At 31.6% G+C, this 26347-nt stretch overlaps 1 protein-coding gene and 1 pseudogene across 7 annotated transcripts; both read left to right on the forward strand.

Annotated features, from left to right (window-relative positions):
* The first annotated feature begins 211 nt into the window (after positions 1–211).
* LOC127905337 (L10-interacting MYB domain-containing protein-like) lies at positions 212–1288 on the forward strand (annotated as a pseudogene).
* A 19118-nt stretch (positions 1289–20406) lies between these two features.
* LOC7489767 (BTB/POZ domain-containing protein NPY4) lies at positions 20407–25733 on the forward strand. Of its 7 annotated transcripts, XM_024602241.2 has the most exons (6): positions 20601–20832; positions 21304–21417; positions 21496–21961; positions 23324–23393; positions 23556–24731; positions 24951–25733. In XM_024602241.2, exons 3-6 carry the CDS (start codon positions 21900–21902, stop codon positions 25521–25523), a joined length of 1881 nt encoding a protein of 626 aa, XP_024458009.1. In that variant the 5' UTR covers positions 20601–20832; positions 21304–21417; positions 21496–21899; the 3' UTR covers positions 25524–25733. The 7 variants fall into 7 exon arrangements, with proteins under 7 accessions (XP_024458010.1, XP_052309313.1, XP_024458009.1 ...); XM_024602242.2 differs by lacking the exon at positions 20601–20832 and adding an exon at positions 20407–20535 and having other exon boundaries at positions 21304–21961; XM_052453353.1 differs by lacking the exon at positions 20601–20832 and adding an exon at positions 20411–20539 and having other exon boundaries at positions 21304–21961.
* Positions 25734–26347: the final 614 nt, after the last annotated feature.

Here is a 26347-nt window from a genome sequence, read left to right on the forward strand (position 1 = left end):
AATGAAAACATTGGCTTGTAGAAACAGAAATATAAATATACATAGCAATTAAAGTGGTAAGCTGATTATGTTAGGTCTATGTTCTTAAATTGCATGTTTTATTTAAGTTGGTGATTTAATTAAGATAGATTATGCATTCAATGTCCTTTACATTGCCTCTAGGAAATTAACATGTTAATTGTATATTAGACAAAACATTTTAACCGAGAACATGGACGATTCTCAATCACAAGATAAGGCTTCTTGGACTAGAGAGATGTTGCACGCTTTTTGTGACATATCTATTAAAGCAATTGAGCAAGGTATGCGACCCAACACACATTTCGACAAAGCTGGTTGGAAATATGTTATGAATTGCTTTAAGGATCAAACTGGCCATGCATTAACGAAAGCACAATTAAATAATAAGTGGGACGGAATTAAAAAAAGATTGGAGAATATGGAAAAGGTTGATTTCTGAAATAGGAGTAGGCTGGAGTGCTGAACTTGGAACAATTTCGGCACCTGATGAGTGGTGGACAGCTAAAATCAAGGTCTGTTTTTTTTCAGTATGTGTAATGTAATAAACTGTTTAATTGAGTGTTGTTACACTATTTTGTATGCATTTTTATCTTGATTGTCCCTTGTTGTAGGAGATACGCGGAGCAAGAAAGTTTAGGCATGCTGACATCGATCCCACATTGTGTTGTAAATATGATATCATGTTTACAAACATTGTTGCTACCGGTCAGTATGTTTGGGCTCCATCACAGGGTCTGAATTCTAATGAAGATGGTGTCAGTGAAAGGCAAACTAACGCAGTAAATGAGGACCCTCATCTAGAGGAAGGTAGTGGAGATTCTGAGGAGGATAGTCTACCAAATTTTGTTGACGATGTCAGTAATATGGTTGCTGGTTTCACTTTTGCCAACAGCACAAGCAATCCCACTAGTAGTAGTGGGAAGAGAAAAGATGTGCAACAAAGTTCACAAAAAAATAAGAAAAAAAAAGGGGTGTCGGAAGGGGATCGCAATTGTTTTCGCGTTTAGATAAGTTGGTTGATAGTGTATATACCAAGAGTGAATGCACATCAAGTGGTTTGGATAAAAAATGATGTAGCATAGAAGAGGTGATGACGGAGTTTCACTCCATTGAGGAAGTGGTTTTCGGCAGTGAGCTGTATTGTTTTGCAACTGAGTTTTTTATGGTTAGAAGTAGGAGGGAAATGTGGGCAGCAATTGGTGATATGGACCGAAAAGTTCAGTGGCTGAAATTAATGTTCGAACTAAGGGCAAACTACAGACCTTGATGTAAGTGTACATTTGATATAGGGAACACTTACAGTTATGTATATTATATCTACAAGCAAGTAAATTTTATTGTGTGTTATATGTTTTGGTAAGTATTGCATGCATTTCATATTTGAAGTGTTGTTTGAATGTATAACACACTTATCATGTTTGATTTTTATTTCAATGAGCCGTTAACATATTGTATGGTTATGTGTTTTTCACAGTTAAAAGATTACAATACCAATCCTTATGGTAAGGTGCACTGCATGAGGTGTTGTTGTGGTTGTGTTGTTACCAAATGGTTGATGCAAATGGTTCTGTCGTTGCTGTTTTTTCCAGCTTTCTAATTTGTAACGTATGATATGTTGAGCAATTCCTTTGTATTTGTAGCTGTAGGATAATGGGTTATGTTTAAGATGTCTATAACAGCTGTTGTTGTACCTGTTACAAGCTGTAATTTTAGGTTTCATGTTGACTTCTATAGACTTGTTTGAATGGCTGAAAAACTTTATGTTGAGTTTGTTGTTTCAGCCTTGAATTGGATATTGTAATTTCTCGGATTTGATGGTTGTTTCTGAGTTGAATGGCTGCTAATTTGTTGAATGTTAGTTACTGTTGTGAATGATTGTTGCTGACTTGAATGGCTGATACTGCTGTGAATGATTGTTGCTGACTTGAATGGCTGATAATGGTTTGAATAGGGTTTCCTGAGTTGAATGGTTGGTCATGGTTCAAGTTGGGGTTGCTGAGTTGAATGGCAGTAAAGATTAGTGGTTTGTGTTGTGTGTGTGTTTCTATTTAAGCTGCATTCTCATTTCAAAACATTTTCATTGGCTGCCAACAAATATTTCAAGCATTCCTACTTGTATTGCTTTGTTTTGAGAAGGTTTTATTGCTGGTTTGACACTGCCACGTCAAGTGCATTGAATTTAAAGGTTAGTTGTTGATTTGAGGGCTGCTGTTTAGTTAATAAAGCTTGATCCTTATGTTTTGTAAACAAATTATGAGATTAAATCTGATAGGGCTGTTGTCTAGTCAATAAAGCAAGTTCATTTATGTGTGTTTCTATTTATAAGCTGCATTCTCATTTCAAAACAGTTTCATTGGCTGCCAACAAATATTTCAAGCATTCCCACGTGTATTGCTTTGTTTTGAGAATTGAAATTATTGTTGTGTTGTAAAATATTGAATGAGTTACTTATAAGTAAAATATGTTCGATAATTAGGGATTGCTCCAACGTAAATGTTTTGGGTTAAGTTAAGGTCGCCATTAACGTTAAAAATATTCAAAACATATTTTTCCATGAACATGTATTTTTACCGGTACTCTGCAGGTTCAAAGTTGATATTAAGTTATGTTTGTAGATATGGATGCGGATTGGTTTAATGCGCTTTTTGATGACCAGTATGAAAATGTTATGAATAATGTTGTTCGGTATGTGTCTGATGGGTTTGCTGGTACAAGTTCTGGACGTGGTTTTGGAGGTAGTTTCAGTGCTAGTTATGGGAACAATAACAATGAGGTGGAGGACGACGACCAAAATCAACAGGATGACGATGACGTTGGCGATTTATTTTGGCATAGAGAGTGTGATCGCACTAAATTAGTAATATGCACTGCTGAAGCACTGGCTTTGTATCACAATACGTATATTTATAAAGAACCATGTATGGTTTCATACAACACTGGAATGCGATGGTTGATTGAAATTTTAAATGGGCATTGGGTGCGTTGTGTAAACATGTTTCAGATGGATGTAGACACATTGAAGAGTTTGTCTTTTGAGTTGGAAACGATGTACGGGTTGAAACCGTCTAGACGGATGAGTGTTATTGAGAAGGTAGGCATGTTTCTCTACACTTTAGCTCTAGGCGCTTCAAACAGGGAAGTTCAGGAGAGATTTCAACATTCAGGTGTCCAAAAATTTCAACAAAGTTCTTCGTTCTGTGTGCGTGCTAGCTGCTGATTTAATCAGACTAGTAGATCCAGAATTCACAGCAACACCACTGGAAATTGCAATGAATCCCAGATACATGCCCCATTTCAAGGTAAAAAATACTTTTTAGAAGTTGTTAAATATTTCAAAAGGTTACAATCAAATATTTAAGTACAATTAAATTGATTCGGCAATAAATTTTTTTGTTTTTGTAGAATTGTATTGGAGCGATTGATGGAATACATGTACGTGCATGTGTATCACAAGAAAATCAAATCCCATTTATTGGTAGAAAAGGTGTACCGACGCAAAATATAATGGCAGCATGTAGCTTTGACATGCAATTTATATTTATGTTGGGTTGGGTGGGAAGGTAGTGCACACGATACAAGAATATTTTATGAGGCGATTGGAAATACAAACATACAATTTCCGAGGCCACCGGAAGGTATTCACCCGCAAAAAATAGGGTTGTTGTTCAGCTAGTCTATTTTTTTTTTCTATGAAAAAGGAAGTAAACGTTAAACAATAATTAATTCTATGCAGGGAAGTATTATCTTGTTGATTCGGGATATTCGAATGAGTACGGTTACTTGGGTCCATATAGAGGGGAGAGTTATCATCTTCCAGAATTTCATCGACGAGGACAACCGGGAAGTTGGGAGGAACTATTCAACCGAGTTCATTCATCCTTACGATGTGTAATCGAATGCACATTTGGAGTTTGGAAGAAAAGATGGCGAATCTTGCAAAACATTCCTGAGTTTCTTTACGAATCACAGGTTAAAATTGTTGTCGCATCAATGGCGCTGAATAACTACATTCGGCGGAAGTCGGGCCAAGATGTTGCATTCAACGAGTTTGATAGCCATCTTGATTTTGTTCCTCCTGATACTTTTCCCGATGTCGTTACACAATCACAACCACGTGGGCACCAGAGGGCGTCGCGTATGGATTATATTCGTGATGGCATTGCAAATAGTTTGATGGGGCAATAATGTTTATTTTGTAATAACAAATAATGATTTTTTTTTTTTGCCGATATGTATTTGAACAAAATGTTTTATTTCCTCTTAACACAAAGAATTATTTCATTTATGTCCTTTTTAGTCATTTTAGGTATAATATCAACCGCAACCACAGTTTTAACCAAACATGTTTTTACCACAATAAAATCAAACCACACTTTTAACCAAACACACAAAATATATACACAAACCACATAAAAAGTGCTTTTTTTAAAATCACTTTTTTCCAATCGCAACCACAACAACTACAGCAAAAACAAACACTCTCTAGTGATGCAAATTGAATTTCTGATACTAAGGATTTAAAATTCACTAGTGGATATTTACACTCGATGGAGCAACTTTGTAATGGAAATCCTCTATGAAAATGTGTATTATTAGATTCATGATAGAATCAAAGTTTATTTCTCTTGATAAAATTAGTGAAAAAACTGAGTGGTTTCAAAGTTTCTTAGAGGATATTCTATATTAACCAAAATTATTGCCAGCATACAAATTATTGAAAATTATTTTCCAACAAAAGTACTTTAACATAAAATATTAACATAATTAAAATAAATTAAAGGTGAATGAAAAATTAATCTCAAACATTCCACATTGAAAGAATACAAAATTTTATTGTAACATATATAGAGAGAAGTTGAGAAGTTTAAAATAGGCCTATAGAACACCAAAGCTTTTAGAAGGATAAGGCATTAGGCTAAATGGGCTTTGGGTTTAAGCCACATATACGTGATCACTAGACTCGAGCATGGGCACGAGTTTGGCCCCAGGCCCTGGGTCTCGAGACCTACATCTTGAGCCTAGGCTTGGGTTTTTGTTTGAAATTGGGTTTGGGTTTGAATTTGATGTAAAATAATGTTTTGGCTCATAAAGAATTATTTTTTTAGCTTATATTTGGACTCAATTTTAGTTTATATTTAGACTTGAGTTTGGGTTTGCTGTAAATTAATTATTTGGATCATAAAGAATTATTTTTTACTAACCCATTTTATTCCCATAAATAAATAGTCTAAACAATAACCTTCCACCTCGTAAAACAATTTATTTTCATAGGAGAAACTTTAGGTTTTAAGGCAAAAAAGTATCATATTTTTTATTCTTTTTATTACAAATAATTAAGGAAAATAGTGAAAATAAATTCTAGTAATTATCATAAAACGTAGTCGTATCATCATTAGGTAATGGGTAGTAAAGGAGAGACACTTGGACTCTATAAGCAAGACCACATGGTATGGGTCAAAGTCTGAATGGCCAAACACGTGTTTTTTTTTTTTTTCCCTTTCTTCAAGTGGGCAGCACACCTCGAAGAAAAGAAGCTTATTTTCATTTCTTTATTCAAGAGGGTCCAAATTAGGAGATCTGGTTGTGCAATTAGTTTCGACAAGCACGCACTATTAATTGTTTTATAATTAACTCCTTGACAATAGAAAGCAAAAATAAAAATAATTATTAGAAACTAATTCCTCCTACCGACAATTCTCGTGGACAGAATCTTTGAAAATATTGTGAATCTAAATTGGTGTCTGTCTTTAGTTCGGAAGTCCCGACATTTGTCGAAGAATCAATCTCATCTTGCATAGATTTTATCTATTGCTGCAATTATACTTTTTAGTTAAACAACTGTATCAGGTGTGCGATTTAATTAAAAATAACTAAAATATTTAAATAAAAATAAAAAACTAATGCCATGGCATTTTAATGTAGATTGTATCTTAAAACACTCAGGACTGTGATAGATTTTGTTCGAGTTATATAGTTTTTTTTTATTTGGTGCTTTCAAATTTAGTTATTTAATGCTACAGTTAATGATTTTGTTCGGTTAACTTTGCAAGGATTTCTCATGATTTTTAAAAAAGATTTCAGTATTAAATTAATGTTTGATTTTATAAAATTTAATTTAATTTTATTAATTAGATATAATTAAAACTACGAGTAAAACATTTGACTTCCAACAAATTCCTGTATTTTTTTTTTTAGTGTAACTGCGGTGTATTTTTATCATTTTAGTTCCTATACTTATTTTTTCAATTTTAAACCTTGCTTTCTAATGTTTTTATATTTTGATCCAAAACTTTATTTTCTTCATGTTTTGGTCCTTAAGATTGAGAGAGAAAAGAGAGTTATTAAAAAATAATGAAAAAAATAGAGGTCAATTCGTCTCATTTTGACTAAAAAAATAAAAAAAGATGTTGTTTAGTCCAAGTTTTTCTCTTAATGAGAGGAGTGTCATTAAAGTGTTTTTGGGCTTTCTATATGAGCTGAAAAAATAGATCAGGGTAGAAAGAGAGTTTTTCCATTGTTTGATTTTTTGTTTTTGGATTGTTTTTTAGGTTTTTAGGTTGATAAATTGATTTTTTAGTTTCTAGAGGTGTTTATTAGGTGTTTGAAAAAAAAAAGATTAGTTAGTCCGATTTTAATCGAAAAAATAAGAAAACTTGGTGTCGAAGTGTACTTTTTTACAAAAAAAAATATCATTAAGGTGTTTTTGGGTTTCTATATGACCTGAGAAAGTAGATCGGGGTGGATAGAGATGTTTTAACTTGTTTAATGTTGTGTTTGTAGATAGTTTTCTGGATTGATAAATTCATTTTTCGAGGGGTTCTATCGGTGTTTTTTAGATGAAAATTGATTGAAAATAGATTTTAAGACAAAAAAATAAACCTTGACAAGTGTCAAAGTCATGCAAACTCAAACTCTTAAAAGTAATGATTCATAGTATAAAAAGTAAAGATATCATCCCACAAAAATACAAGTATTATAACTTAATTACAAGAAAAATTATTTAAGCTTAAATTAAAGCAAATCAAATACAAATGCAAATTTTAAACCCACAACTATGAAAATACAAATGCAAATTTTAAAATTTTAAACCCCCAAATTTTAAACCAAATACAAATGCAAATTACAACTTAATTACACATTAATTTTGAAAATAACTGAAAATGAGTTTTTATTTTATGATCTAAACTAACTAAAATAGCTTAAAAAATTGAGAGAAGAATTTTTACGTTTATGAGAAGCATTCTTCAAGGATAACCAAGTTTTTTTTTTTTTACTTAATTTTTTTTCAATTTGATCAATCTATATTTAGTTGATTTATGGTTATTGTTGATGATTTGTCTTAGAAAACTTCGCAAAGGTTTCTCATAATATTTATAATATTTGTTTTAATTTTATCCTTTTACATGAGATTTTTGTTAATTGTTCTTATTTTTATTTTAATTTTATTCTCCAGCATTTTGTTAATTGAGAATTATACTATATAATTTATTTGGGCTTGTTTTTTATAGGATTATTATAGTCTTCAACAAATATTCTGATATTAGGTTAGTGTTTAATTTTACAAGTGTTTATTTTTTATCATATAATTAAATAAAAAATAGTTTAAAAGAATATTTATTTGAAAGGTGATCCTAAATTGAGCAGGTCAATCTAATATATTATTGTTTTAATATTTTAAAAACAAAAATAAATATATTCTTAATTTTTCTAAAAAAGACTACCGTTAAAAAAACATTTTCTTTGTACATGTGTCAAGCCACTATCTTAATAAATTATTGCACGTTAAAAGGCAGTCCACGACGGCAATTTATCTAGTTTATGTGCTACTGGTGAGATTCTTGATGCAATTGCAAAGTAATATTAAGAAACTAATTAACGTTGTCATGGGAATTCGTGGAGCATAAACTAATTAACCCCATGTAATTGTTTATATATTTTTTTATTTTTTTTTAATTTCGGATTGATTTTTAGTGACATTGGGGGCAGTGGATTGCAGCATTGCATGTGAGGTGAAGGGAATAAAAAGATTGGACACGGGAAAAAAAGTTGTGGTCACAACTTGTTTGTCCACTGACTAGGAGAGATGTTCATCATTGTGATTGGACTGTCTAATTCTTTTATTAAGCCTTCTTTTTTTAACAAATATTCTATAGTAGCAACGAGATCATTGTATCCTGATCGAGTTGTCTATCTAATTTGATTAGGTAATTAATATTAATTAAAGTTCAAAAGGGTGGAATGGAACCACCTAAATAAACAGATAATCACTATTGATTTAATTTACATGATGTAAGAAACTGAAAAAAATTGAAGCATAGAAATGAGAATTAAATTAATTGTAATGTGATATATTCATTTTTACATATATAATAATTATAGGTTAATCATTCAATAAAAATAGAAACGAGAATCAAAGCAATTTTAATGTGATATGTTAATTTGTACATATAACTTTAGGTTAATGACTTAATCTATATAATAAAATATTTCTTTAATCTATTTATATGTTGAATTGAATTGAATTCTAGATATTATTTATAAGTAAAAAACAAAAAATAAGTGACTTAATAATTTAATGTATGTTTAAATACATACTTATTATTACCTATAAATCACATGACTTATTATAGTGAGTTGGCTTGAAAATCTCGTAATGATAGATATAAAAGATATAAAGAGTAGAAAATTAACTTACATTCAAAGATAAAACTAACTCAATAAAAGATATAAAGAGTAGAAAATTAACTTATATTCAAAGATAAAACTAACTCAATAAAAGATATAAGGATTGATTGAGCTATTAATCCTATAATATATAGATGGAATACTGGATATTATTTTACAAGAATTACTTTTAAGATACTATTTTTTCATATCAATATATAATTATAAGTTAATATTGTATCCCAATTAAAATAATATAATACTTTGATGGAATGTTTCAATATAGAAGTTATGGAATTTGAAATTAAATTTTATATGCATCTATATAAGATATAGAAATAGGATTAATATTTAGTGTGTGATTTTTTTATATATTTAAATGTCTTTGTTTTAAATTTTGTCATTTAAGTGTGCAAGTTTTCAATTGTTTTCTCTGATTAAGTGCTTCCATTAGATTCCATCAAATATCAGGTGGATACATAGGCCATGAGAAAATTTCAATTCATTTCTAATCCATTGCCTATAATTTTATGTTTTTTTTTCTTAAAGTGTATGTATTTTTATTTTTATTTTTATTTTATTTGAGTGTGAAATTTTAAAAATTGATAAATTGACTATTGTTTTTTTTAAAAATCTAACAAATTTTGAATTCACAATATTATGTGAGCCATATTTAACCAAGTCAAATAAAATTAACAAATTAATCATAATAATTTATTCAAATTAAAAGAAAATAAGAATAAAAAGCATCAGTGATGATTTTCTAGGTAAATCACAGTTGATCACTTCAAGTACACATGATGAAGAAGGATACCATAGTTACTTTAGAGATGGTAAATGGACGCTCTCCAAAAATTCTTTGATTGTTGCTAAAAGAAACATGTCACAAGCCAAGGTGATTAAGGGGGAGGTGAATGCAATTGAAGATGTCTCTACTAATTTATGGCATAAGTGGCTTGAACACTTGAGTGAGAGAGGCATTGGCATTCTTGCCAAAAAGTACTACCTTCCTTTAAAAGGTATGAACTTGAAATCTTTCACTTATTTTTTAGCTAGTAAACAACATAAAGTTGCATTTCAAAGATTACCTTTATGTTAAAGACTACATGTTCTCGATTTGGTTCATACTAATATTTGCTCCATTATTGATAAGTCTCTTGAAGGTACTTTGTACTTTGTTAGTTTTATTGATGATTATTCTAGAAAACTTTGGGCTATTTGATTAAAATCAAAAGATCGAGAGTTTGATGTTTTTAAGGATTTCTATGTTATAATTGAAAGGAAACTGGTAAAAAGCCGAAATGTGTTCAAGCTAATAATGGTGGTGAATACAAAAGCTTTTTTTCAGAAGTATTATAGGGAACATGATATTAAACTAGAGAAAACAATTTCAAATACTCCACAACAGAATAGAATGACTGAGAGAATGAATATAATCATTGTTAAAAGAATTAGATGTATGCTTTCTCATGTAAAGCTGCCTTTTTGGTTTAAGGCAACGAAGATTATAGTTGTCATGATCAACTTTTCTCTACCATTCTCTTAACTATGATGTTCTCAAGAGAGTATGGAAAGAAAAAAAAAATGTTTCTTATGCATACATAAGAATGTTTGGTTGCAAAGCATTTTTATATGTTTATATGGATGAAAGGTCTAAGCTTGACAACAAAATAAAACAATGTTTTTTTAATAAGTTCTGAAGATGATAAATTCAGCTATCGGTTATGGGATCTAAAAGAGAAGAAAATTATTAGAAGTATAGATGTTATATTCTTTGAAGATCAAACCATTAAAGACTTTAAATAGAAGTAGAAAATAGAGTTTACTAATTTTATTCATGTTAATTCGGATGCAAGACCTACTCCATAATTACCTTTGATGCCTTTTAATCATATGGGAGATTTACAAAGTGATGATAATGATGATTTGCCTTTTAATCCATCAGTTGATGATCCTCAGCTAGTTAATAAAGATGATGATGTTATTATTTTTAGACAGGTTATTCAAGAAACTCTAAATAGGCCACAGTTGAGGAGGCCCACTGGACCTCGCTAAGCTTCCATTAGATCTCCTCATGAGTATGTGTTGGTTACTTATAGGAGAAAGCAATAATGCTTTAATGAAGCTATGTTACATAAGAAGAAAAATAAATTATTAAAAGCCATGAAAGAAGAGATGAAATCCTTGAATGAAAATCACACTTTTGAGTTAGTAAAGCTTTCTAAAGGGAAGAGAGCACTCAAGAAAAAATATGGTTCATGTTGAAAATTGAAGAAAATTGCTCATAACCAAGATGCAAGGCTTGATTGGTTATGAAAGGTTTTGGATAGATGAAGAATATTGATTGTAAAAAATATCAATTTGATCAATATATCTTCAATCTTATTTGTGTTCGGTTTAGTTGTTGTTTTGAATCTTGAAGTTGAACAACTTGATATGAAAATTGTTTTTTCTCTATGGTGACTTAAATGAGAATATCTACATCAAGTAACTTAAAGAGTTTAAAGTGAAAGGAAGCAAGCTAGTTTGCAAGCTAAAAAAGAGTTTATATGGGTTGAAGGAAGCTTCAAGATAGTGGTTTAAGAAGTCTGATTCTTTCATGGTGGATTTCGGTTATGGTAGGACCATTTATGGTCATTATGTGTTTATAAAAAGGTTTTCTAATAGTAACTTTATTATTCTTTTTCAATATATGAATGATATGTTGATTGTTGGCTATGATGTTAAGAGAATCTAGAGTTTAAAAGAAGAGTTAAGCAAGTCTTTTACAAAGAAAGACTCAGGACCAGAAAAAGATATTCTTGGTATGAAGACTACTCATGATAGGAAAAATGAGGAACTTAGGCTATCTTAAGAGAGATATGTTTAAAAGGTACTTGAGATATTCAACATGAATAGGTCCAAACCTATTTGTTCTCTATTTGCAAACTACTTTAAGATAAGTTATAAACAATATTTTTCAAGTGATGAAGAAAAGAATGAGATGAAAAGGTACCTTATTCATTCGCAATTGGTAGATTGATGTATGTCATGGTTTGCACAAGGTCAGATATAACTCATGTTGTTGGTATGGTTAGTCAGTTCCTCTCCAATCTTGATAAAGAATACTAATTAACAATGAAATAGATACTTAAGTATGTCCAAGGTATTTCTAGTTTTAGTTTATGTTTTGAAAGTAGTGAACCTATGTTGGATGGATAAATAAATGCATAAATGGCTGATGATGTTGATTATAGAAAGTTCACATCTGTGTAATTAATGACCTTTATAGATAGAGCAGTTTCATGGAAATCAAGATTGCAAAAGTGTGTTGCATTATCCTCTATAAAAGCTAAATACATTTCTCTTACTGAATAGGGAAAATAATTGTTTTGGATGAAGAAGTTCTTACATGAACTTGGCCTAGGGCAATAAAATTTTGTGTTGCACTGTAACAGTCAGAGTGCAATCCATCTTAGTATGCATCCAACTTTTCATTATCGATCAAAGCCCATAAAGGTTAAATACCAATGAATTTGTGATGCTATAGAGATGAAGTCTTTTGTTGTTGAAAAAAAACATATTGATGATAATGTATTAGATATGATGACCATACCTTAACGAGAGAGAAGTTTAAATTTTATAGAAGGAAAGCCCAATTGAGTCTAAAGGGGGAGAATTGTTAGGTTTGGTTCTTTTTTTTGCCATAACCCATATAAACTAAGAGAAAAAGGGAAAAGGCTTAAAGTCTTTTAGGTCATATAGATGACTAGGTATAAAAAGCTAATTTTAGTTTATTTTTAAAGTGGTGGATGACATACAAAGAGAAAAAGAGAGAAGAGGGTAGTTTGAATAGTCTTTGTGTAATATTTGATAGGCATTTGATTCACTGTTGGATTGAGCTGAGGGTTTGATAGCAGGTTTAGAACATATAACGCTTCATTCTATATGGTTGGATTGAAGATTGGAGGTGTCTAAGTTAGTTTGTTCTTTACAAAAGTGTGACTGTCAGTTTTGTGAGATTCGTTTCAACTATTTCTCTTTAATGTTGATATATTCTAAGAATATGTTGTTCTTAACTATTTATGTTATGGCATTTAGTTTTACCTAAGGAAGAACAATTATGTATTCATCATTATTATTATTGATAATAAAAGTTTTTAGGTGAACTACAATCCCATGGTTTTTCCCTACATTAGGGTTTTTCATGTAAAAATCTTGGTCTTGATTTTTTGTGATTACTTGTTCAATTTGTTGATTGGTTTACCCTATTTTTAATTGCACAAAAAGAGAAAATAACCGGGACTTATGGATTGTGAATTTTGTTATATTGATGTCTTTTCCCAACACATAATACTAGGATTGTGTTTGTTATGGAATAAAAACAATTAGAGACAAAATGTGAAAATAAAATTTAAAGACAAGACTTAAGAGCATTAAAAAAGCAAGGGATAATTACAAAAAAAAAACTATAAATTTTTTTTCACTTTCCCGTTGTACTTTGAAAAATTACATTTTACATCCTCGTGTTTATATATTAAATAATTGTATAAATCTTCAACTTCACGTGTAAAAAAAAGTTAAAAAAATGTTTGAATACTTACATGTTTATTATTATATTCATTTTAATGACTAAGGAGTCATTATATTAAATATTATAATTTTGCCACTGAATTTTTTAAAAAAAACTATCAACTACCCCCTTTTATTACAATTGTGGTCCTCCTTTTCTTTTCCATTACCATATTAATAATGGGATCTCAACTAGTAGAAGCCTACATCACTCGATCTTTCCTCTCCTTCAACCACCGAACACCTGCCATTATTTTAGCCTAAAACCACAACAACCCACTACAATCACAACCTCTCTTAAAAAAAACCACAAATTATGCCAAACTCTGCCAATTGAAAAAACCTAAAAATCTAGCTTGAAACAACACAAAATAATCCAGAAATCACCAAAAATTGCAGTCTCTTTTAATCCAAAATTTACCTAGAAATCACAGCCCTCTTCCTCTCTAAACAAAGCATAAATCGACCCAAAAAACAACCCATAATCTTTGCCATCAACATGTCTCAAAGTAGACACCTAATGAATATTGCAAGCAACTTATCCTCCCTTATCTCATCCACTAATTTTTCAACATCATCAGTTTTACCTTACAAATTGGAATGCTTGCCTTTTTGTATCAAATCAACCTGGGAAGAGTATGGTAGTGGAGAGAGAAGGTGGTATAGTGGAGAAGGTATTTAACATGGTTGATTAGTTGAGAGAGGGATTGGAATAACTATGAAGAGGAATTTTGAAAATGATTTTTTTTTCTAATAATGCAAGGATATTAAGCAGATAATTTTAGAACTTTTTATAGTTTTACAAGGATCCTTAATAGGTAGCAAAATAGTTTCCAAGTGTGGTAATGATTCCTTTAATGTTCTAAAATTATTTTCCTACATGGATTTCTTATTTATCCTAACTACATAAAAAAAAAAAAGAAGGTTAATGGTATTTAATGGCATAATATTTTGGGAGTTTCCATATTCTACAAAGAAACTAAAGGGTTAAAGCTATTACAATGTTTTCCATGCTTATTTAGGAGAGTTAAAAGTTGATTTTAGACCGATTTGTTTTATATGTTTTACGCTAACAAACATAATTATTTATCCGACCGTTGAATCGAGCTGAACTTTTACAATAAATTTTCAGAGGTCTTTTTTTATATTGGGTTAAAATCTCAGATCAATCAAATATCATGAGGCCTTGTGATAAGGTTTAGAAGTTACTATGTAAAAATTGGTTGATTTAGGATTCTTTTTTCTTTTTTATTTAGAACTCTTTTATTATTTTTTCAGAATTGTTTAAGACGTTTCTACCTAGTATAAATAGGTTTATTTAGCTTGTACTTAGGTTTTTGCTTTTGAGTCATAGTGTTTTTAATAAACTTGTGTTTTGCATGATGTAACACTTTTTTCTTTGTTGGGACAAAAAATAATCAAACTTATCAAAGTATAAATGACTTTATAGTGTTCTTCCTTATACTTTTCATTCATGATTGGCTAATCGTTGGGTGAGGATTCATTACAGTGTTGGTGCTTTGATTCAGGTAATCTTTATGTCACATTTCTTATGAAACTTGATTTTTGGCTTTCCAGGATTATGTCAATCTTGCATGTCGATTACGTGACCATGTGATCACGAGATTCGTTTAAAAAATATTTGGAAACTTTGAATGTTGGATTTTCTAATGGAGCGAGGTCGAGAGTGAATAAAGTGTAATTATATACAAGGGCAGTTTTTTTTTTATCTTTTTTTAAAAAAAATTATTTGACTTAGGATATAAAGTGTAATTTCTCAAAGTACAGCGGGAAAGTGAAAAGACAATCAATTTATAGGAGGTTTTTTGTAATTATCCCAAAAATCAATATATAAAGTGTTAAGAATATTTATACAATAGAATAGAATATGGTTAAATTCAAAAAGGAAGAAGAAGAAACCTAACATTTCACAAGAAAATAAAAGACAACTTTTCCATCTACCTTTTAAAAATTATCTTGAAAAAAATGGGAAAGAATTCAGAAAATGAGATGGATTCCATTAAGAAAATGAGATGGATGCCATTACTATTGAAGTATGCGTAATTTTTTGGTAAACATAGGTTGTTTCTAGCTTTTCTTTTCTTTTCATTATTCTCATTATTTTTTTATTTAAAATTCCAAGAAAAGAGAGTTGCTTAATTCCTTTAAAAGTTATTTTGTATTTGATAAAGAAAACATCAAACTTGTGCTTGTCAGATTAACATGTATTTACCTCATTAATTTTAGTTAGCTATAAAAGACTAGAGAGACAAGAAATGAGGTAATCGAGAGCAAAGCTATGGCGAGGGCCTTTTTATTCTTTACTTTAGTTTACTTAATATCGAGTTGCATAAAACTTCATAAATGACCTCTTTATTCTTTAATTTAGTTTACTTAATATCAAGTTGCATAAAACTTCACAAATCATTAATTTCTTTTAAAACTAAAGGTTAGAATTAAATGGTATAAGATGTTAGGTTTGAGCTACTAAAACATCTGTAAAATAAATTTTTATTAGGCTTAAAAGATTATATTTAAGCGTGATTAAAAATAGTTTTAACTTTGTGTTGTGTGAATGTAAAACTTAAAAGAAAAGGGAGGTTTGTTGCGAATATGATTATATAGAAGATGATTATTGATTAGAACAAGATTATTTATCTTGGAATTCAAGGTTGCTTATATAACTTTGTATCTGAGTAACACAAATGGATGATAATTGATATGCTTATAAATTATAATTTTGGACTATTAGAAGATAAAGATAAAAAAGTGACAAACATTCTTTATAAAAGATGTCTTCATTTTAAGTCCTGTGATATGTATATTGTTGATGATGATAAGATAATCACTCTCTAAAGAACAAATGACTAAAAGATGTGCCATTATTTAATGTGTATGTTCTGCCTCCATAATTGATAGCAAGTAGACCAAAGTTAACCTAAGAGGTAATGTATTTAGGGGTAGCAATTGGCTTCAGGGCTTGCCTGGCCGATCCAGGGTTAGGCCTGCATGAGATCTAAATGTGTTTCTTGTCTAGGGGTATTGTCTTATTAAGGATTATCGACACCCCAAGTCTAACTTAGTGGTAGTTTTTGTGGAGTAGTTGAGTTTTCAAGGATTTCGAGGCTTAAATTGACTATCTTAGTTCCAATAAAGCATTAGGCTATACGATAAGCCCGAACGTGAGCGAATGTGAGCTAATTTAAGCCTTAGGATGATTAGGTGAGTTTCATTGTAAATCCCGGGAAAATAAGGTTGCATAAATTGCAAACTAACTAAATGGAAATAAAGTGAAGAAATTCATGCATAGGGTCAAATAAAAAAAATGGCAATTCAGAAATTTTTGGGATATAAATTTTCGAGTGAAATATTTTGAGACATTATAAATTAACCCGAAAATGTTGAGGATTAGATTAAATTGAGGAAAATAAGCTAAACTAAAAGTTCTGGGTTGGAGTTATAAGAAATGAAAAGAGGTATAGTTTGATTATAAGAAGAAAAAGATGTGGGGGCAAAAATAATACACTTAAAGAAAATGGGGTCTAAGTACAAATAAAAGAAATTATAGAGTATAAATACTCCTCTCCTCACCAAAAACCTGCAGCAACCAAAAGGAAAGAAAAGAGGGAGTTTTTGTATCCATTCTTGCAAAATCAAGAGAGAAACACCAAAATTTTAAGAACTCATCCAAGATTAAGGGTTTATAGATGGAATAAACACTTGTGGGCAAGGGATTAACAAGAAAATTTAAACAAGAAGAGAAAAGGGAGAGTCAACTGTCATTAGAGAAAAAGAAAGGAGGGGGTCAAAAATCTTCAATTGGTTGAAGATCGAAACCTTACTTCTTACCGGGTAAGGTGTTCTAAACATGATCTTATAATTCATTTCAAATTTGATTATGAATTGATGTCTTGATGTTGAATTATAGATTAGGGTTTTTAGAGTTGAATTGAGGAAAAAGTATTAGTTGTTAAAATTAAGTTAATTCATGTGTGGTATATGATTGGGGGCATGAAACCATGATAATTTACCTAGAAAATGTAGTTTGTGGATGTTATGTGTGAATGAAAGGGGGTGATGAATCTGGACATGCTCATCTCCTAACTTTCGGTAAGATTTCGAGTAGAAGGATGGGGGAATTAGAATCAGGTATATTGGTATTACTGTACTTATTACGATATTCATGTTTCAATAATATGTATTTTGTTTCAGGTCCATCGCATGTGAGGCAGGAGTAGATTTTAGCTTTTATTCACCTTTTGTTATGTAGTATAGGGGGGATGACCTTATGTTTTGTAAATATGAAAACGTTTGTATAACTTAATTTTTATAATTAATGTTTCGACTTGATTAGATGAATTTAATTTTGTAGTTCATATAATCATGTTCCATGTATGTATGTTTATATCTTTTATCCATCCATAATGATAATTGTTGTTCAATGTGTATCATAAATATTGTGATTGATATGAATAATGATATTTTGTGGGATTGAGACACAGGATGATTGGGTTGAATTGAGTTAGGAGATGCGAGATATTAGAAGTGTAAACAGGTTGTATGTTGATAACTTGAAACCTCCCGATATAGGGGAGACTGCCGAAATTTTGGTGAAAATTTCGGTAAATTTTAATATGAACACCATATATATATACACTCTGTTTATCAGTGAACATGATATTGTTGTTTTATCCCGGATATGGGGATGTTACATTTATGACCCATCATGACTTTGGGTTTGTGTTTCTTGTATTTCTTACACTTAGAAAGTCTTGTTTGTATATTTAATAACTTCTCTCCTTAAATGGTGTGACAAAAATTATCATAAGACTATAAGTTTGAATGTGAGACAATATTCTTGAGAGACTAGTCATATAACAGATTTGGTGTGTGTTTGGTAATGCGGTGCATGATGCTTTTTAAAAGTGTTTTTCAATTAAAAATATATTAAAATAATGTTTTTTATATATTTTTTTAACATCAACACATGAAAACCATAAAAAAAACACATAAAAATAATTAATTTAATGTTTTTTCATGTAAAAAACAGTTTGGAAAATACTTTAAAAAACAAATTGAACCACATAAACAAACACTCTTGATGTAGCCCAGCTTGATATAACAAGCAAGGTTGTCAATTCCGTTCCGTTTCATCTGGAATGGCCGAAACATTTCATACCAATTAAAAACAAAACAAAACAGAATAATTTTCATCTCATTTCAAATCTCGGTCCATTCCATATTTTTCAGATAAATTTCGGTCGGAATGTTCCAGTTTCATTTCACATGTTCCGTTCCACGCTTGAAAAGCCTTTGAATCAAATTGAACCCGGTTCAATTTGATTAATTAAACCACCCAAGTATAAACTATAAAAAACTCTTTTTCATTACTATTTTCAATAACAATATACTAATAATAATATTGAAAATGATTATTACTATTTTCATTAACAATGGTATTAATTTTTTAAAATTAGATTTATCACTAATATATATATGGTTTATATTCATGTTGTTTTTTTCATGTTTATACTTTGTAGGAATTTGAGCAAAACAATGGATGTTTTAGATCCTATTAGCCTAGATAACATTGACCTATTGAATGAATGGATTTGTGAAGAATCTAGCCTTTTTGATGGAGAATATATAAGTTGGGAGACTATTGAAGCACCTTTGTCTACTTTAACTTTAGAGGATGAAGAGATATGTTTTGATAACAAGAATGAGCTTGGTGGAAATAATCAACTATTGAAATGTTTAATTGGTGACTTTCCCTACATATCACCACAAGATCAAGATCCTTATTTCTATTTTAATGATGAAGATGATGTTTGATTTATGTTTCTTTTGTGTTAAAACATTTTACTTTCATAATATTTTGGTATTTTGTTTAAGTTGAATTATTTTAAGTTAAAGTTCTATTTAATCTTGACTATTTAGGAATATTTTAAATTTTGTAATTATATTTGTTTGACATTGTGTTTGTATTAATTTATAATTAATTTATCTTGAATTTGAATTACGTTTGTTGAATTATATGTGTGTGTGTGTACACACACACATGAACAGTACAACCTCGAAACGGCACGCCGAAACGCTCCAAAATCAAAATATTCCATTTCAATTGAAAAAAACAAAACACTTACCGAAACGGAATTGACAACCTTGATAACAAGTGATTTTAAGTAGTCGGGTGTTGATCTGTCACAACTAGACAATGATCTTTACAAACAGATTATGTGAATGGTGTAGTAGATATATTTATGTACTAATGAGATAAGTCTAGACATAATAAGAGGTATGGTTGCTCCATATCAAAATAATGACAAAAAAAACTATAATTTTTTATCTGACCGTTAGATCATACTCAAATTTTTACAAGAATTTTCATAGACTTTTTTCCTTATAATAGCACCTATAGCGCCATGCGGACGTTGAATCTTCAATTATCAAAATCTCGCCGTAGAACCCTAGTTTGGGCTAATTTTGTCACTTTCTTTATTTTATTTAGATTTTATATGTTGTTTTGGATTTTATAGTTAATTTTTTATATTTTTATTTTATTTTCTAGTTGATACATGATTTTTAATCTAATTAAAGTTTTGTGAATCTTCTAAAAAGATATACTTAATTAATATTATTTTAAAAAATAATAAAATTATGAATTTTAAAGTTTACACGTGAATCTCCCATCTCTTATCAAATATTTGTATTTTATATTTTGGTTGTTGTTTTTAGTTTTCACTGCATGCATTTCCTTAAACCAGCATAAAAATTATGTTCTTTTGACTTCCAAAACTCTTGAATAGAGGACTATGATGGTATTAATTTGATATGTTTTAAAATGAAGGGCATAACTCACTTATAAACTCCATGTACCAGAGGTTTTTATTTTTTAAGACAAAATCCACTGTATTAAATTAGAATCATCATAGTCGTTTACTTTTATTTCCATCCATAAAGTTTGTGCATGTATGCATCACTCGAAAAAATCGAAGAAATGAAGTTGTTTTGCTTTTAAAGTGAAAGAAAGTCTTTTTAATTATGAGTTGTTTTTATTTGGGTGCTTAGCTTAGGTAGGTTTCAAGACATAGGATAGGAGTAGTGAAAAGATACATGAAAAGAAAGATGGCGGGGGCGGTGGTGCTTATTCAAAGCGAGTAAGAGAGAGGGAACATTCTGGGATTTGGCTTTTTATGTGAGTGTGTGGGCAAAGCACGCAGAGGTTGCTGTCAAACATGAGGAACAGCTCATCTTTTTTATGGAAGGTTTTTTGGGTTTTGTTGGGTGCATTTTGTGGTATGTGGGGTTTCTTCCTTTCCTTTTCTTTTCTTTCAGTCTCTCTCATGCACTGACTGTTGTGTGTTTAAGCACTTGTTTTTACCAAGCTTATATTTGATATTTTGATTCTTGTTTTTGGTCCTCGACCACAAGCTAATAAATAAGAAACACGGAAGGTGCATGTATGCTTGTGACAGTTTTTTATTGGGAGATTGGTCTCTAGAGAGACATTTCCCAATATGTAAAAGTGTCGAAAATATGACGTACTCTCATGCTTTGATTCTGCTTTTTTGTGTTGATGATCTTCTCAATCAAGTATTGCTGTTTGTTATTTTTTATATTAAGTTCTTACAAATTTCTTGGTTTGCTTCTTCCTTTTTACGTTTTCCTGTTTGTTTATCCTTTTATGAGCATTAATTGAAGCTGGTTCCCATCAAAATTCTACTGTAATTGAAACAGTTTTTGTTTATATTTAAATTATGAGATATGGTCCTTGTGTTGGGAAGTTTTCAAATTCTTGAAGCTGAATTTATGACTTGTTGTGGTAATTCATGAGGTTTGATTGGTATTTATTTATTTTGGTGTTAAATTATGAACACAGATTCTGTGTCACTTTCTTGACTTGATTCTGAAAACTCTTACGTATTCACCTCCACTTTGAAACAACTTTGTTGGTAGTGATGCTCTCTCTTGTATAATCCAATTCCCCTCAAAATTGATGCTTTTTGTCCACTGTTTTGGTGGCTCCCTGAACTAATACCAAGATATGCTGTCTTCTCGTTGCAGGTGTTGTGTAGCTTAAATTGAAAGGTGACGGTAGGGGATTCAGATTTGTAGAAGAATGTGGATTTTTGGGTTTGGGTCCCGAAATTGAAAGGTGTCTCTTTTTCTAGTGTTTCTGTGGGTGATCTATTGATTATATACTAGGTGGGTGTGTGTGTGTGTGTGTGTATACATAAAAAAAAAAAAAGCAAGCAGAGAGAGAGAGAGAGATTATAAATTAATGAAATAAGACTTAGGACGGTGGTGTCAATTTTGAGCAAGTGGGAGTGTCTCTTCTTTTATTTATCATGTTTGAGAGAGTTTAGAGGCCATGTCTCCTTGATTAACCTTCTCTGCCCGGTGTCCTTGGACTCTGTTACCATTTTCGTTAGCAACCATTTCACTTTGTTACAAAACCACACTATCCCCATTTACTCTCTTTCCCTCCTCGACCTCGTTCTGTGGGCAAGATCCGTTCATACTACGAAGCTCGTCAAAACATTTTATTTTTTTTCTTAGTCTTCCTGGCGATTTTAGCTTGCAAAGTTTTGGATTTCGTGGAGTTTGGGAATTTGAATTTTTGAAGGTGAAACTGAGGGACTTATCTTTATTAGGCAAATATGAAATTTATGAAGCTTGGATCCAAGCCTGATTCGTTTCAGGCCGATGGGGACAACATCAGGTAAGTCTTGATAACCCACTTTAAACTAGATGCTAATTTACATTAGGTTTAATCAATTTACCTCCGCTGAAGACCATTAAAAAAAAATTATGTTGTTTTTTGAGCAATTAACTTCTATCTTAGCTCTGTTATCAGGATTTTAATTTTTCCAAGTTCAGTTGCTCTTTCCCAGTTCAGTTTCTTTTTCATATTTGAAGGGTATTGATTCTATGGAAGAGTACTTGTTTCACTGCTTTTAAAATTTTCTTGGTGGACGCTTAGTTATTATGTATTTCGAGGACATTTTAAAAATAAGTCTTGTCAATATCAACTGATGTGGAACAAACTTGGCTTCTAAGTTGATGGAGAGATCATTTCAATCTGGTGCTGTCAACTATGGTTTTAGATAAAGGTTGTCTGTTTCTAGTGATATGCTTCTGAAGATATACGAGGTCTTTAGACTTTCAACTTTGAAAAGCAACTATTACTTCAATGTTAAACATGTTCTAAGTGCGAGTTTGACATTGCAATAGCTTCTCCAATTGCGTTTTAAAAAAATTATAAGTTCTAGTTTTTAATTAAGCAAGTTTTCAAGAAAGAGTAGGATAAAATTGGGATAAAATACATACTGCGCCACAAAAACAAAAAGACTAAACCTTTTAAGTGAGAGCATGCATGCATCGGTTTCTCATTGAACATAACAAATCGAGCCGAGTAGGAAAAGACTTCCATAAAATACTACTTAGATAACATCTGTGCCGGTACTAAGGGCGTCTTATTCATTGAAATGCAATAGTTTCAACTAAGCTGACTTGAAGTATTGTTTTCCATAACGTTTTTCACATTTTACTATCAAGAAAGCATGTTTTGGTAATGGTGTGGTGCCCATTCTTCTTTGAATGTTAGGTGCTATTTGGCAAATAAGTTGTTCTTGTATGAGCCAAAATCCTTCTGTCGTGGGTTCCACTCTCTCTGTTGTGTCCCTTCAGCTCTTAAGACACTAGATTCTCCCTGTACTGCAATAAAATACAGTGTCTGCTATTCCAACAAAAGTTGAGAAGGCATGATTTATCAAATATTAAAGCCCTCTTCAAAACAGTGCTCAAGTTATTGTGTTAACAGTAGTTTATTTCTTTACTCAAATGATATAACACTTAAATATCTTTTTTACAAGAGGTTTCTCTAATATTCCATTTGAACTCAACCTGAAATCCAGAATTAATCCATTCCCTTTCTGCAAAAGCTCGTTCTTGCTTTTTCATATTTAAAACTAAGAAGACGTTTATATCCATGTTTCTCTGTTTCATCACTAGCTCTAGCATTGTTCTATATGAGTTATACAAATTTGTTTGCAACATGATGAGAGAAACCTCTGTTTTTCAGGTATGTTGCAACTGAGTTGGCAACGGACATAGTGATTGATATTGGGGGTGTGAAATTCTCTCTGCACAAGGTATGAATTATTGGACGATTTTAAGGAATAATAGTTGTACATTGAACTATGAAAAAACGAGTTAATGATAATGATTCAATTTCAAAATCATAGATCTTGCTAGGTAGATTGTTCTGGTACTGACTGCCAGGGTTTATGGGATTTCCTTTCATGTTTCTCTAGTTTCCACTGCTATCCAAGAGTGAACATCTGCAGAAGCTGGTTGCGAGCACAAGTGATGATGGTGATGAAATTCTCATCCAGGAGATTCCTGGTGGACCTGCTGCTTTTGAGATATGTGCAAAGTTCTGTTATGGTATGACTGTCACTCTCAATGCATACAATGTGGTTGCAGCTCGGTGTGCAGCAGAGTACCTTGAGATGTATGAAAGTGTTGAGAAAGGAAACCTTGTCTACAAGATTGATATCTTCCTAAATTCCAGCATCTTTCGCAGCTGGAAAGATTCTATTATCATCCTTCAAACCACAAAATCTCTTCTTCCATGGGCCGAAGAATTAAATTTGGTTAGCCATTGTCTTGATTCCATAGCTTCAAAGGCTTGCATGGATACTACCAAGGTGGAGTGGACATACACCTATAACAGGAAAAAGCTCCCATCTGAGAACGGGAAAGATCCTCTGTGGAATGGTGTAAGAAGACCCCAAGTAGTTCCTAAAGATTGGTGGGTAGAAGATCTTTGTGAACTTCAAATCGATTTGTACAAAAGGGTAATTACAACAATAAAAACAAAAGGAAGAGTCTCCAGTGATTTAATTGGAGAAGCCCTGATTGCATATGCCTTGAGAAGACTGCCAGGTTTTAGCAAGGGAATTGTGCAGAGTGGCGATATTACAAAATACAGGTCATTAGCTGAGACCATTGTCCGGCTGCTGCCCACAGAGAAAGGCAGTGTTCCCTGTGGTTTCATGCTTAGGTTGTTAAGAGCAGCAATATTGTTAGAATGTGAAGAAACGGAAAGGAATGAATTGATGAGAAGAATAAGTCAACAGCTCGATGAGGTTACAGTGGCTGATCTTTTGATTCAATCTTCAACAAGGGAAACAACAATGTATGATGTTGATATTGTGCAAGTCCTAGTAGAGAAGTTTGTGGCTCATGAACAGAATGCTAAGAATGCTCTTCTTGTAGACAGTTACTTCCAGGAGAATAGAAGCCCAAGGTTTGCATCAGATGCTTCCAAAGTGCTCGTGGCAAAGCTGGTCGAGGGTTATCTTGCCGAAATTGCCCGAGATCCCAATTTATCTCTCTCAAAGTTTGTCAATCTTGCTAACACGGTATCAAGCTTTGGAAGATCATCACATGATGGATTGTACCGTGCCGTCGATATGTATATTAAGGTAAGTTCCTAAAATTTCATTTTTTATATAAGCATCACTTATTGATCATTTCCTCACTTCAATATATATATGTTGAGATATGCACATAAGCAGTTATGTCATTATGTGTGTGTGAATGCCTAGGTAGATGCGAGATCACCACTTACACATGATCTCTGGATTTTTAATGTTGGTTTATAAGTGCAAAGACTGATTGTTATTGTTGGTGCTGTGGTGCAGGAACACCCTGGGATCAGCAAGAGTGAGAGAAAGAGAATTTGTAGGTTGATGGATTGCAGGAAGTTGTCAGCAGACGCGTGCATGCATGCTGTGCAAAATGAGCGGTTACCCTTGCGAGTTGTTGTACAGGTTCTCTTCTTTGAGCAGATTAGGCAAGCAACATTATCTGTAGACAACAGCACTCAAGAACTACCTGGGTCTATTAGGGCCTTACTCCCGGGTGGGTCTCATGGGAGCTCAAGATCGACAACCAATACAGAAGAGGACTGGGATGCTGTGCCAACAGCTGAAGATGTCAAGGCTTTGAAAGGAGAACTTGCTGCTCTAAGGCTAGGGGGCAGTGGCAGCGATAGAAATTTGAATGATGGCGCCAAAAATGATGCTGAAAAAGTTGCAGCTGGTAAACTGAAAGGTTTAGTCATGTCAAAGATCTTTTCGAAGCTGTGGTCAAACAAAGAGCGAAATGGTGAGATTAGCAGTTCCGATACATCGGGTTCTGCCACTGCAGAGGAGACAAAATCTACCCCTTCAAGAAGCAGAAGGCATTCAGTATCATTGTCAGAACACCCTTAAGCAAAAAAGTAAAGCATGGGCTTGTTGTTGGGCTTGTAAAATTATCTCAGTAAGTTGACCACTAGGGAATTTTTAGAATTCACTGACGATTGCCAGCGGAATCTCCACTGTGATTTTCCATGTAAAAGATGGCTATTTTTTTATTTTTAGCACATTTAAAAAAAATATTGGCAAAATAACTAGAAATGCAACTTTTATAGCTTGTTGCAACTCGGAATAATGATTTTTTTAAAAAAATATTAAATAGAAAAGAGAAAGATATATCGAAACTCTAATTATAACACCACTAATAGCATAAAAAAGATCTCAATGAGAGTAATCAATAGTGATCTAAGTTGGCCACACTTGCCGTTCAAAGATGGAGGGTGGCCTATTTGTTTTTGACAGCAAGTGTAACTCACTCGGGTAATCATTGATAAACTTGTTTGGTATCGTTAGATTCGTCTCGTCGAGATCTTTCTAACGGTACAATAGTGTCATAATCAAAATTTTGGTGTGTCTTCAAGATCTTTTATTTATTTGTTTTCTCTCCTCTTTAATGCCCATTTAATATTTTTTAAAATGATGTTATTTTAAATAGCGACGGGTTATAAAAGTCATGTTTCCCACTTGCGACACATAAACATTGCTATTTTATCCAAAAAAATTCAATTGTGTTATTCCGCCAATATTTTTAATTAATTATGCTAATTTTGAAAAAAAAATCATAAAAGAGATAATGTTGAAACATATGGGGATGTATTAGAGTTTTCACTATCGGGAAAAAAAAAAGAGGGAATTTCCTTAAGTATCCTCGTTCTAAGAGATTGATGCTTTGAAAATAA

Source organism: Populus trichocarpa, chromosome 5, assembly GCF_000002775.5.
Source record: "Populus trichocarpa isolate Nisqually-1 chromosome 5, P.trichocarpa_v4.1, whole genome shotgun sequence".
NCBI classification, from domain to species: Eukaryota; Viridiplantae; Streptophyta; class Magnoliopsida; order Malpighiales; family Salicaceae; genus Populus; species Populus trichocarpa.